This window comes from Leucopleurus acutus (genome assembly GCF_964270905.1).
Source record: "Leucopleurus acutus genome assembly, chromosome: 10".
NCBI lineage: Eukaryota > Metazoa > Chordata > Mammalia > Artiodactyla > Delphinidae > Leucopleurus > Leucopleurus acutus.
This window is the reverse complement of record NC_139153.1, coordinates 64712047-64726062: the sequence shown is the minus strand read 5'-3', so window position 1 is coordinate 64726062 and position 14016 is coordinate 64712047. Positions and strand designations below refer to the sequence as shown.

Sequence of the window (14016 nt, the reverse complement as noted above, 5' to 3'; positions counted from 1 at the left end):
TTTTTTTAAAGTCTTTATTGAATTTTTTACAGTATTGCTTCTGTTTTATGTTTTTTGTTTTTTTGGCCTGAGGCATGTGAGATCCTAGCTCTCCGATCAGGAATTGAACCTGTAACCTTGCATTGGAAGGCGAAGTCTCAACAACTAGACCACCTGAGAAGTCCCTATTCATATGTTTTTCAAAAGGATGATGTTGAATATCAAAAAGCTATGGCATTGGGACTTCACTGGCGGTCCAGTGGTTAAGATTCTGCTCTTCCACTGCAAGGGGCACGGGTTCAATCTCTGGTTGGGGAACTAAGATCCCACATGCCTCACGGCATAGCCAAAAAAAAAAAAAGCTATGGCATTTAGGTTCTATTGGTTACATTTAAAACAGTAATATAAACAGTCTTATTTTTAAATGTTGATATTTATAAGATACTAAAATTTTTACACTGTTTGTAGTTATTTAAATTTACAAGGAAAAAATTAGATATGAAGTAAAAGACATGCAGGAGGTCACATAGTTTTCCAAAATGTTTTTAGGGAACATGCAAGCAAAAAAATTGAAGACTAATGAACTAGTCCTGGTACTATTAGTACACCCAGGCAAGAAGGGACTCTGCCTTGAGCCCACATTTAAGAGGACACCTCATGTCAACACACACAAACAATTTCGAAGGGACATAGGGGTATCTCTGTTACTAAGGATCTGACACTTAATTCTGGCTCAGTGTATTAATTATCTCTTGTTATATAAAATTACCCCAAAACTAGTAGCTCAAAACAACACACATTATTTCATGATTTCTGTCAGTCAGAAACCTGGGAGAAGCTTAGCTGGATCCTCTGCTTCAGGGTCTCCCATGAAGCTGCAATCAGGGTGTTGCCAGTGGTCTCCTCAGAAGGCTCCGTTGGGGAAAGACCTGATTCTAATCTTGCTCCATGGATCGCTGGCAGGATTCAGTTCCTTAAAGGTTGTTGGACTGAAGGTATCAGTCTCTTTTTGGCTATTTCCCAGAGGCCACCCTCAGTTTCTTGCCACGTGGGCCGCTCCAAAGTGGCAGCTTGCTTCTTCAAAGCCGGCAATAGAGTGCCTACAAGACAAAAGTCATGAATTTTAATCTCAGAATTGACATCCTGTCACTCTTTGCCAAATTCTATTCAATAGAAGCAAGTCACTAGGGGACTTCTCTGGTGGCGCAGTGGTTAAGAATCTGCCTGCCAATGCAGGGGACACGGGTTCAAGCCCTGGTCTGAGAAGATCCCACATGCTGTGGAGCAACTAAGCCTGTGCGCCACAACTACTGAGGCTGCGCTCTAGAGCCTGCAAGCCACAACTAGAGCCTGTGGGCCACAACTACTGAAGCCCACGCGCCTAGATCCCGTGCTCCGCAACACAAGAGAAGCCACCACAGTGAGAAGCTCGTGCACTGCAACAAAGAATAGTCCCCGTTCGCCGCAACTAGAAAAAGAAGCAAGTCACTAGATTCAGTCCACACTCAAGGGGAGGGGATTACATATGGGCATAACCATCAGAAGGTGGAGATCACTGGGAGCCATTTTAGAAGGCAGCCTACTAGACACAGCATGACCATAAGTCTAAACATCTGCTGCTATAATTAACACTATTCAAGTTGCAAGGAAATGTGTCTCCTTACCTCTTGTCCTTTATCATTGAAACAAAAGGTGATGGTGACCAAATGCTGTGAAGATTCCTAGGTTTTGCTGTTGCTGACCCTGCAGATGGCCACTTGTTTGGGATGCAGGGAGAATTTAGCAGTGATAGTGATTAAGTAACAGAAAAGATAAATCAATCAACTTGTCAAACCTTCTCTCAGTCAGTATGAATGTAGTACCTTCTTACATAATGATGTATCCTTTCCCAGTAGGGTCATAGTTGACCACAGTGGCTGAGGAACATGTTCCTGTACTAAACAATTAATATTACTCTTCAATTTGTATATATGCATATGTATGTATAACAAATATGGCACATGAAGTTACGCTGGCAACTAAATAGGCATCTAATACTTGAATAGTTTTATTTTTATAAAAATATTTCATAGGATTTAATTAAAATTTCAAAAAGTTAAATTTTCAACTGGCAGCTTTCTTTTTTTAAATTAATTAATTTTATTTTATTTTTGGCTGTGTTGGGTCTTCGCTGCTGCTCGTGGGCTTTCTCTAGTTGCAGCGAGTGGGGGCTACTCTTCCTTGTGGTGCGCAGGCTTCTCATTGCAGTGGCTTCTCTTGTTGTTAGCACGGGCTCTAGGCATGCAGGCTTCAGTAGTTGTGGCACGCGGGCTCAGTAGTTGTGGCTCACGGACTCTAGAGTGCAGCCTCAGTAGTTGTGGTGCATGGGCTTAGTTGCTCCGTGGCATGTGGGATCTCCCTGGACCAGGGCTCAAACCTGTGTCCCCTGCATTGGCAGGCAGATTCTTAACCACTGCGCCACCAGGGAAGCCCTCCCTTCAAATGGCAGCTTTCTATAAATAACTTTTAATATTTATTCAGTATAATTTGCAATTTACACTTCGATTTTAATAGATGATTTAAATATTAGAAAAATAACATTTGAAAGCATGATAATAATTTTAATTTTACATTAACTTCATTATATGTCTTCATGAAAATATATTGAAATTATGTAAAGTTTGAAGTCAGTTGCATTTAAGTTTTATTTTATTTTTAATTAATTAATTTTTGGCTGCGTTGGGTCTTCGTTGTTGCGTGCAGGCTTTCTCTAGTTGTGGCGAGCAGGAGCTACTCTTCATTGCAGTGTGCAGGCTTCTCATTGTGGTGGCTTCTCTTGTTGCGGAGTATGGGCTCTAGTTATGTGAGCTTCAGTAGTTGTGGTATGTGGGCTCAGTAGTTGTGGCACGTGGGCTCAGTAGTTGTGGCACATGGGCTTAGTTGCTCCACGGCATGTGGGATCTTCCCTGACCAGGGCTTGAACCCGTGTCCCCTGCATTGGCAGGCGGATTCTTATCCACTGTGCCACCAGGGAAGTCCTGCATTTAACTTTTAAATTATTTAGCCCATTACTGTTAATAGAACATAGATTATATGAAAATCTCAGTTATAACAACATAATTAGTGACTTTGCAAAAATGAAGATAAGAAAAATAAATGGTTTGAAATATATATTTATTAACTTGTAAATAATGCATGTCTCTTTTAAATTGAGGTAACATTGGTTTATAACATAAGTTTCATGGGTACAACATTATACTTCTACTTATGTTTACACTATAGTGTGCTCACCACCAAAAATTTTGTTTCCATCCATCACCATAAAGTTGACCACCTTTACCCTCTTCACCCTCCCCTCATCCTTTCACCTCTGGTAGCCACTGCTCTGTTCTCTGTATCTATGTGTTTGTTTTTGTTTGGTTTGGTTTGTTCATTTATTTATTCATTTATTTTTTTTTTAATTCCACATATGAGTGAAATCATACAGTATTTGTCTTTCTCCATCTGACTTATTTCACTTAGTGGAATACCCTCAAGATCCGTCCATATTCTCTCAAATGGCAAGATTTAATCTTTTTTATGGCTGCATAGTATTCCATTTAATATACATACACCACATCTTATTTATCCTTTCATCTGCCAGTGGGCACTTAGGTTGTTTCCATAGAGCAGCTATTGTAAATGATGCTGCAATAAACACAGGGGTGCATATTTCTTTTAATTAGCGTTTTCATATTTTGGGGATAAAACCCAAAAGTGGAATAGCTGGGTCATATGGAAATTCTATTCTTAAGTTTTTGAGGAATCTCCATACTGTTTTCCACAATGGCTGTAGCAGGTTACATTCCCACCAACAATGTACAAGAGTTCCTTTTCTCCCTCCACATCCTCATCAACACTTGTTATTTCTTGCCTTTTTGATAATAGCCATTCTGACAGGCATGAGATTATATCTTGTGATTTTGATTTGCATTTCCCTAATAATTAGTGATGTAGAACATCTTTTTCATGTGCCTATTGGCCATCAGTGTGTCTTCTTTTGAAAAATGTCTATTTGGCTCCTCTGCCCATGTAAAAAAATCAAGTAGTTTTTGAGTTGTATGAGTTCTTTATATATTTTAGATTTTAAGCCCTTATCAGATATATGATTTGTAAATATCTTCTCCCATTCGGTAGGTTGTCCTTTCATTTTGTTGATGGTTTCCTTTGCTGTGCAGAAGATTTTTAACTTGATATAGTCTCCTTTGTTTATTTTTGCTTTTGTTTCCCTTGCCTGTGGAGACATATCCGGAAAGATATTGCTACAATCGATGTCAAAGAGCATACTGTGTATGTTTTTTTCCAGGAGTTGTATGGTTTCAGGTCTTACATTCAAGTCTTTAATCCATTTTGAGTTGATTTTTGTAAATGGTGTGAGGTAGTGGTCTAGTCTCTCTCTCTCTCTCTCTTTTTTTTTTTTTGCAGGTTGGCTGTCCAGTTTTCCGCATCATTTATTGAAGAGACTATTCTTTCTCCAGTAATGCACAGCTTTATTTTGTTACTCATCCAGCCATATCTGGTCCACCAAAAGAATACCTAGGTACATGCGATAATAATTAAATGTAGTCATTTTGATATTTTTTCCAGCTGTGTTGCTTTACACACATTCTTTTGTTGTTATGAAAGTAGACTTGGTAAAGTAAGAGTAAAGAACATACCTAACAGTTTATTAGCTTGATGATTAACTTTAAAAAATTTAGACCTATGATATGTGAGCCTCCTTTTTTATTCTTGCCCTGGGGCACCTTCTTTTCTCTCCTCAAATCAACTCCCTCATGCCCAGCTGATGACATTACTTCCTAGTTCACTGAAAACCAGGGACAACAGAAAAGAACTTCTTTTTCCACTTCCCACCTTCTCCTACATTTCTGCCCTTAGACTCTGTCTCCCTCCAGGCATCACAAATGTGTCTATCTAGGGTCACCCCCTCCACTTGTGCACTGAATCCCAGTCCTTCTCAGTCAAGAGCATCACTCCTACAATTGCACTCCCTGGTCCCTGTCCCTGTCTACTTTGTCATTCCTATCAGCATATAAAAATACCAATATATGCCCATTTTAAATATCCTTCCTCTGAGCCCACATTTCTTTCTACATTATGCTGCATTTCTTTCCTTCCCTTTATGGCAAAATCCTTTGAAAGGACTGGCTGTACTCTTGTTGTCTTTCTCATCTACTACTTTGTCTTGAACTCTTTCCATTTCTTCTGTCAAGAGGTTGGTTTATAGACTCACAGACATAGAGAACAGACTTGTGGTTGCCAAGGATGGGGGAATGGGGGAGGGGAGGATTGGCAGTTTGGGATGAGCAGATGCAAACTATTATATGTAGGATGGATAAACAACAAGGTCCTACTGTATAGCACAGGGAACGATATTCAATATCCTGTGATAAACCATAATGGAAAAGAATATGAAAAAGAATATATATGTATGTATAACTGAATCAATTTGCTATACAGCAGAAATTAACACAACTTTGTAAATCAACTATACTTCAATAAAGTAATTTTAAAAAAGAAGTGGGTTATGAGGTCCATACCTCCTCCCCTTAAATCTAAACATGTTTGTAACTGTCTTATAACCAACAGAAGGCAGCAGAAGTCATACTGCATGATTTCTGAGGCTAGCTCAGAAAAGATTATACAGCTTCTGCCTTACTCATTTCAACATGCTCTTGGAGCCATGAGTGCCATGTAAGAATCTTAACTATCTCAAGGTTGCCATGCTGTGAAAAAGCTCATGCTACATGGAGAGGACAAGTGCAGGTGTTCTGGCCAACATCCCCATTAGAGAGCCAGCTGACAACTAGCATCAACTGCCAGAAATGTGACAGAAGATGCCTCCAGATGATCCCAGCTCTCAGTGGTTAAGTCACCCTCAGCCTTTAAGTCTCCCCAGATAAGGACCCAGACATCACTGAGCAAAGACAAGCCATCCTTACTGTGTCCTTTCTGACAAGTATTCCATGAGTATAATAAAATGGTTGTTTTACACCAAGTTTTGGGGTGGTATGTTAGGTGGCTATAGTAACTGGAACAGTGTGTGTGTGTGTGTGTGTGTGTGTGTGTGTGTATGTATGTATGTGTATACATATATACATTCATATATTTCCTAGCTCTATTTGCTGAGAAGGCCTAGGAACGATGGCATCATAGTAGCAATGAAGATATCTGGCATCCAGATCTTGGTTTCCAAATACTACCCTTTGTTAAAAGAAGCCAGAGAGGGCTTCCCTGGTGGCACAGTGGTTAAGAATCCGCCTGCCAATGCAGGGGACACTGGTTTGAGCCCTGATCCGGGAAGATCCCACATGCGTGGAACAACTAAGCTCGTGAGCCACAACTACTGAGTCTGCGCTCTAGAACCCTCGAGCCACAACTACTGAAGCCTAGAGCCTGTGCTGCACAACAAGAGAAGCCACCGTAATGAGAAGCCCACGCACTGCAATGAAGAGTAGCCCCCGCTCACTGCAACTAGAGAAAGCCCACAGACAGCAATGAAGACCCAACGCAGCCATAAATAAAATAAATAAATTTATTAAAAAAAAAAAAAAAGAAGCCAGAGGCTCTTGAAGAAATGGTTGATTCCTGGGCTGAGTCAGGAAAAGTACAAATTGAGCCTGAATTACCTCTTGTACCAGAAAGTAATCAAATAATGTTGTAGACATTGCAAAAGGACACAGGAACCAGCTTGGAGCACTTTCTTATTTGCCAAATTTGGGATAATTTTTTTCAACCTTACTTTCTGTTTAATTCATTTTGCCAAACAAACATAGTGAAAACTTTAATCTGACTAATTGTGCAGAAAATAGAATTTGTAGCAAACATAACAGGATAGACTTAAGTCCCTGGCAAGCTGGATCTCCACGAGATCCCATAGATTGCCTTGTAGATGGCCTCCTGGGAGGGAGGTCCTAGGCGGGAGAGGCACAGATCTGCCAGTCCCTATCAGAAGCACAGGCTGCACGTGGGAAGGAAAAGCACAAAAAGTAGAACTGATGTTACTTGGATCTCTTATCACTACACGTGGAAGAGTTCTGATTACTGGCCAAACTCAAGGTGTCGTCTTCCCAAACCCATAGTCCTTGGGCATCCTGCCTGCATCCGTAGGGGATAAGTTTCAAGTTCAATGGTTCTGAAGCCTCTGCTTCACCAGAACCTGCAACGTAAATTTGGGGGTGGGGGTGAAGGTGGGGAGGGGTAGACAAAATCATAATTGCTGGTGTCACCGGTGCAGAGTCTGAGATCCCAGACTTCAGGAGCTTGCTTCAGGAGGAAACAAGAGAGGGTGCCAGGTCACCAGCAAGAGCCCAACTGCCCTAAGCCTCAGTACTCTCAACCAGTGCCCCAGGAGTATGAGGGAGTTCAACAGCGGCAGCCTAAGGTCCCCACTAAGCTGCTAGGTGTCTGGGAGTTCCGAAGGCCGAAATGGCACTCGTTCACATCCTGTGCTTTTTGCGGATGACAGCCATAGCCAGCAGCCGATCCCTCTCGAGGAGTTCTTCACAGAGCTTGGCCTCAGTGAGACACAGGTGAAGATGCTGCCCTTCATCTCCTTCATCTTCACCTCCATCAGCGCCAGGATGTCCAGCTGCTCGTCCAGCTTGCAGGAGCTCCTTCTCCGTGGTGCCTGACGACAAGTAGAGTGGTTCGAGCCAGTATCAGGGAAGTCCTCACAGCCCTCCCCGCCCCCCACCAGCTGGGGGCCCTTGGGGCTGGGGCAGCCTCTAGCTCCGATGCTGCAGCTGCTGCGGCTGCGGCCTATGAACTCCACTTGCACCACCAAGCCCATGGGCTTCCCATCTTCTCCCGTGGGAATGGTGGGCGCCAGGTGGCACGGATCCCAGAGTCTGGCGCTCCCCAAATTTGGGATAATTTGTGCATGAAATTAATGATGATAGTAACTAACTACAATTAATTAAATAAAATAGAAATGCATGGGTCCAGGCAATGTAAGTAAATATGGTAGTAATGGATTACAAGTTATTGAGTAAAATTGGAATCCATGAGTCCATATGATATAAATAAATAAATGAATAAATGAGGGAGAAAGAAATGTTCTTTTATAGTCGATTGTTGACTGAATACTGAAGAAGAAATGACGGAGTAAAAAAAAAAAAAAATCACCATTTAATAAACATCATCGGGCTTCCCTGGTGGCGCAGTAGTTAAGAATCTGCCTGGCAATGCAAGGGACACGGGTTCGAGCCCTGGCCCGGGAAGATCCCACATGCCGTGGAGCAACTAAGCCCGTGCACCACAACTACTGAGCCTGAGCTCTAGAGCCCACAAGCCACAGCTACTGAGCCCACGTGCCACAACTACTGAAGCCTGCACGCCTAGAGCCCGTGCCCCACAACAAGAGAAGCCACGACAATGAGAAGCCACAACGAAGAGTAGCCCCCGCTCACCGCAACTAGAGAAAGCGTGCGCACAGCAACGAAAGACCCAACGCAGCCAAAAATAAATAAAAATAAATTTTAAAAATAAAAATAAACATCGTCATGCTTATTCCGATGAGAGTCATAAAGGGATGCTAAGGCAGGTAGGTGGAGATTTGGTGATGTGCCAGATACTTAGGAATTACAAAGGGACAGTTAGGACTTTAAGGTGGAGAACCTGCCAGACTGGTTTGGCAGCATCAGGAGTGAGATGGTTTTGCCTCCAGCAACTTCTGATGTGATACACAAAGGCCGCATCATTTCTCTCTTGCCCCAACATGTACTTAGGTTGGAGAGATTGTACAGAAATGAAAAGTCTGTACTCTTTAAAACTAATTCATGAAAGAGAAAGAAGAACTCCCCACATTGAAGGAGTCTGCAGATATGTGACTACCAAATGCGATTTGTGATCCTGGACCAAAAAGGACAGAGGCATTAGTGGGACAGCTGATGAACTCTGAATTGTACCTATAATTAGATAGTGGTGTTGACTTCCTGATTAGGATGGTGTATTTGTTTGCTAGGGCTGCCATAACAAAGTACCACAAACGGGGTGGCTTAAACAGTAGAAATTTATTTTCTTACAGTTCTGAAAGCTAGAAGTCAGAAATCAAAGAGTCAGCAGGGTTGGTTCTCTCTGAGGGCTGTGACAGAAGTCTCTTCCATGCCTCTCCCCTAGATTCCGGTGGTTTGCTGGCAATCTTTGGCGTTCCTTGGCTTGTAGACACATCAACCCTATCTCTGCCTTCACATTCACATGACATTCTGGTCTTGACGTATGCTGGTCTGGACGTGATGTTCTGGTCTGGACAGGTCTGTGTCCAAATTTCCCCTTTTTATAAGGACATCAGTCATATTGGATTAAGGGTCCACCCTACTGCAGTATGACCTCATTTTATTTTAACCAATTACATCTGCAACAACCCTATTTCCAAATAAGGTCATATTCTGAGGTACTGGGAGTTAGGGCTTCACTATCTGAATTTTGAAGGGACACAATTCAACCCATAATAGATGGTTATACTGGGGTTGAGAGAAATAAGCAAATATAACCAAATGTTGACAAATGGGGAATCAGGGTGAAAAGGATACCAGAGTTCCCGATACTGTTCTTAAGTGTTTTCTGTAAGTTTGAAATTACTTCAAAAAATTTTTTAGGGCTTCCCTGGTGGCGCGGTGGTTGGGGGTCCGCCTGCCGATGCGGGGGACGCGGGTTCGTGCTCCGGTCTGGGGGGATCCTGCGTGCCGCGGAGCGGCTGGGCCCGTGGGCCGTGGCCGCTGGGCCTGCACGTCCGGAGCCTGTGCTCCGCGGCGGGAGAGGCCACAGCAGTGAGAGGCCCAAGTAACGCAAAAAAAAAAAAAAAAAAAAAAAATTTTTTAAATTCAATAAAGTGCTGAGTTTATGTATTACACAAGATCTTAGTGCTGAACCTACTATGGGGAAGGAACTATAAGGAGATGATAAAGGTGTTTGGGTGGCCTTATTGCAAACTTGCCTGAGACATAGTGAGGGTATCAGAAATTAATACATTATGGTTACACAGCACTTCATAATTTACAAAAAAAAAATCTTATTTCGTTTGTCCCTCCTGACAACTTTGTGAGGCAAGACTTTTTCAATTTTATAAAAAAACTAAAGAAAGGTCAGCTGACTGGCCCAAGGTCTCCATCATACAACTGTTAAAGGTAAACTGAGGCATGTTAAAATTTTAAGTTTGAGCAAAAAATGCATTCAAATGGGCCCGCGCCAAACTAGAAGTGGTTATGAGCGCTCCTCAGACCTCAGCCAGAGGAAAAACTTAAATGGAGAAAGTGTGGAAACAGAGAAAGGGAATTATTTGATTGGCTATAGCTTAGCCTAGTTGGCTGTGTGTGATTGGTTGTCCTTCAGTGTTTTTTTGTTTTGTTTTGATGTTTTGATTTTGTTTTTGTGTTGCCTGTGCCTCCCAGCATGCAGGATCTTAGTTCCCCAAACAGGGATCGAACCTGTGCCCCCTGGAGTGGAAGTGCTGAGTCCTAACCACTGGACTGCCAGGGAATTCCCTCCCTTGGCATCTTGATTACATGACCTTGAGGCATTTACAGGTTTAGATTTTGGCTTGCTTAAGTAGGCCGCCATGACATTAGAGCCACTCAGTCTGATGGCCTCCTTGTTTAATTAACACAACTAATAAATGATTAGTTTGGACCCTGATCCAGTTTTTTTTTGACTTGTAATGACCTCCTGTGGCGGTAGCAAACGATAACACGAGTTGACTCTAAACAAAACTGTGACTTCCCTGGTGGTCCAGTGGGTAAGACTCCACGCTCCCAATGCAGGGGGTACTGTACGATCCCTGGTCGGGAACTAGATCCCACATGTATGCCTCAACGAAGTCAGCATGCCACAACTACGACCCAGCGCAGTCAAAATAAATAAACAAATATTTTAAAAACAACAACAACAAAAAACCTGTGACATCCTTTGTACCATTTTGGGGTAAACAAGTTCTTCCCAAGAAAACAATGTCTTCTTATTAAGATCGAACTGGAGTTTAGGTAAGAGACCATAGAGGCTCCAGATATGAGGTTCACTATGGACCCTTTCCTCCGCTGTCCACACTCCACCCCCCAACCACCACCTACGGGGCGGGTGTGGGCCGGTCTCCATATGGACTTCGATTTCCCTCACGAACTTTCAGGCCAGTGCCTGGGGAACAGGGTCCAGAAAAGGCCTTCAACCCGTGCCACAATACAGCCTCTTGGACATTTCCCACCAGCAACTCTCAGACCACGCCCCTCACGCACAAGCTCGCTCTTCCTTATTATTGCCCCAATAGTTAAGTCCCAATCATTCTCCTTCGCACCGCTGGCCAATCATGTTCTTTCTCTTTTTATAAACCTCCGCCCTGGCTCCTGCAGTCCAATGATTGATATAATCGTCTTCAAAGTCACGAAGCAAGAGTGCGGGGTTTTAGCGCCGCAACCTCGGGGCCCCACAGACCTGGGGAAGAACTACGAGCCTGCGCGGACTGTAGCCACCGCTGCTCGCTCTCCCCCCTCCCCCCACCTAGGTTAGGCGTGTCCCACCCCCACCCCCCCCAACCACCCAATGTAAAGCTGAAAAGGGCCTTAGGTGCTTGACTAGCATACTAGGTACACTTACTCACTGTGTCTGTAGGGGCCCAAGACCTTGAGCCTTAAGCTTAGAGGCCCAGAATGACTTGGTCAGCTCCAGCTGGCATGTCTCTGTTGGGCCTTCAGCTTCCGAAACACAGAATTATAAAACGGTAAAGCTGGACAGACTTTAGGAATTGTTTAATCCAGACCATTCACATTGCACTGACTGTTCCAAAGGCTCAGAGGCCCTCCTCTCCTTTCTTTCTCTTGGTTGGGGGAATTAGGGTCAAGCTCCGCAGGTGCAGGACTTGCCAACACCACGTCCCTTAATCCTGGCCAGGCTGAGTAAGGGCTTCCATCCCAGCCTCCGTGCTCCAGCCAGCTGTCACATAGTGGGTTAAGATGGCTGAGGAGGAGGGTGATGTGGATGAGGAGGACGTGTTCCTGGCGTTTGCCCGGAGGCCCTCTCCTCCCAGGGGTCCCCTGCGGCAGGCCATGGACAAGGCCTTCTTTATCTTCCTGGTCCTCACCCTGACACTACTGACGCTGGAGGCTGTTTATAAGCTGCTATGGCTGTTACCATGGGCAAAGTTTGGGGACTGGCTCCTGAGAACACCTCAGATGGAGGAGGAGCTGGAACTGTGACCGCCTTTCCTATAAACGTCCTCTTTCCCTGCCACAGAGGTGAGAGGGGAGAAAGGGGGAAATGGGGGCTTTGGAGGGACACTTGGAGAGCTGAGAGCAGCTATCTTAAAATTTCTGCACCTATACTCCGGGAATTAATTTTGAAAAAGTTTATAATCCTCAGGTATTTTTAAGTAAGCACCTAAAACTTTTCATCATACATTAACATTGTTTCAAGGATGTAATTCCTGGCATACAAAAAATATTCACATTTTAAAATAAAACAATTAAATCAATCTTTTGTGTGTCCAGGGGAGTTGAAATATCAGAGTGACTTGATATTCACCACCACTCGTTTAAAAATATAATTGGGAATCCTTCCTTTTCTTCTTCCATCATTCTCTTTTCTCCTAGAACTTCTATTACCATTCTACTTCTCCACAGACAATTTTATCCTTTTATACTTGAAAGTCTTTTATTGACCAATCTATCACTCTTTCCTACATAAATATATATATTAATTGAGATGAAAAATATTTTTCTTTCTTGTGACCATAAGACTCTAGTTTTTTAGAAAAATTTCTTCTGGGTTATCATTACAATTATTATGTGAGCAGAACTGATTAAATAGCATAAAGATTGTACACATTTTCATAATTGTTAATATTAAAGGTACATTTTTTTTCTATTTCAGCTTGCAGGATCTTAGTTCCCTGACCAGGGATCAAACCCCAGCGCCCTGCTTGGCAACACAGAGTCCTAACCACTGGACTGCCAGGGAACTACCTAAAAGTACATTTTAAGTGAGATAGACGAGGTGGTGCTCATGGTGCCTTGAAGAAACAGGTTACATGTCTCTTTATTTAAGACAAAGTAAGGGAATTCCCTGGCAGTCCAGTGGTCAAAACAAAAACAAACACAAACAAACAAAACCAAAAAACAAACAACAAAGAACAAGGTAACATCCTGAGATTTCATGATTGAGAACTACAGTATCCTTTTTTTTTTTTTTTTTTTAAGAGGGAGAAAGTCTATTGTAAAAGAGAAAAGGAAGAAGGAGAAGCTCTACTGCAGGAATTTACTGAGGAAAACAAATTTTGGGAAAATTGAGAATCTGGAAATTAAGTCCCTTATATCTCCCAAATCCGAGTACCCTTGGGCAAGTCTTCATGTCCCCCAATTTGAAGACTTAGATGACTGGAGAGAAGTGGTGTGGGATTCTTTAATGGAAGGGAGAGTTTGAGGTTCTGGGACTCTGAGGGCTTGGGGATGTAAGGGTCTGTGGTCCCAGAAAGTGGCAAGATGCTCACCATCTGTGGAATTCGCAAGGATGCAGGAGGTGGGAAACTCAGCAGTTGGAACCGTATTAACATTTCCGGTTTCCCCAGAAGCTGACCTTTGGACCCAGCTCTGCCCCCACGAGTCCCTCCAGCTTCCCTAAAGCTGGGTTGGGGGGGGGGCGGGCGAGGCGGGCGTCAAAGTCGTTTTCTTCTCTCTTCCTTCTTTCATCAGCTCTCTCAGAGGAAGAGGACGAGAGAGACTCGAGGTATTTTACGAGCCTCATTTCGTCTCACAGCCCTCACAGCGGCAATTGGCACAGATTCTTCTCAGAACCCCCTCCCCACATCGCCCGTCCTCAGGCCCTGGAGCCCCTGGACAAAGCACGGCCTCCTGGTCATCAGCGCCTGCGCTTCGGGAATCCCCTCCAGAAAAGGAAGGAGAACCACCCAGGTCCCACCTACTTGGTTGGTCATTAGTTCTGTGGTGGAGCTTGAAAAGCAAACCAACAACAATAGCAGTAATAATAACACATTTGTACAGCGTGTTGTGTTCATTTGTATGCATGTGTTATGAC

General features: G+C 43.4%; 1 protein-coding gene across 1 annotated transcript; it reads left to right on the top strand.

The window, feature by feature from the left end:
- Nucleotides 1–11939: 11939 nt before the first annotated feature.
- Nucleotides 11940–12182, top strand: SMIM40 (small integral membrane protein 40; the record flags this gene model as incomplete). The annotated part of the gene is made up of 1 exon (XM_082847605.1): nucleotides 11940–12182. The coding sequence occupies one exon, from the start codon at nucleotides 11940–11942 to the stop codon at nucleotides 12180–12182; it is 243 nt and encodes an 80-aa protein (XP_082703731.1).
- Nucleotides 12183–14016: the final 1834 nt, after the last annotated feature.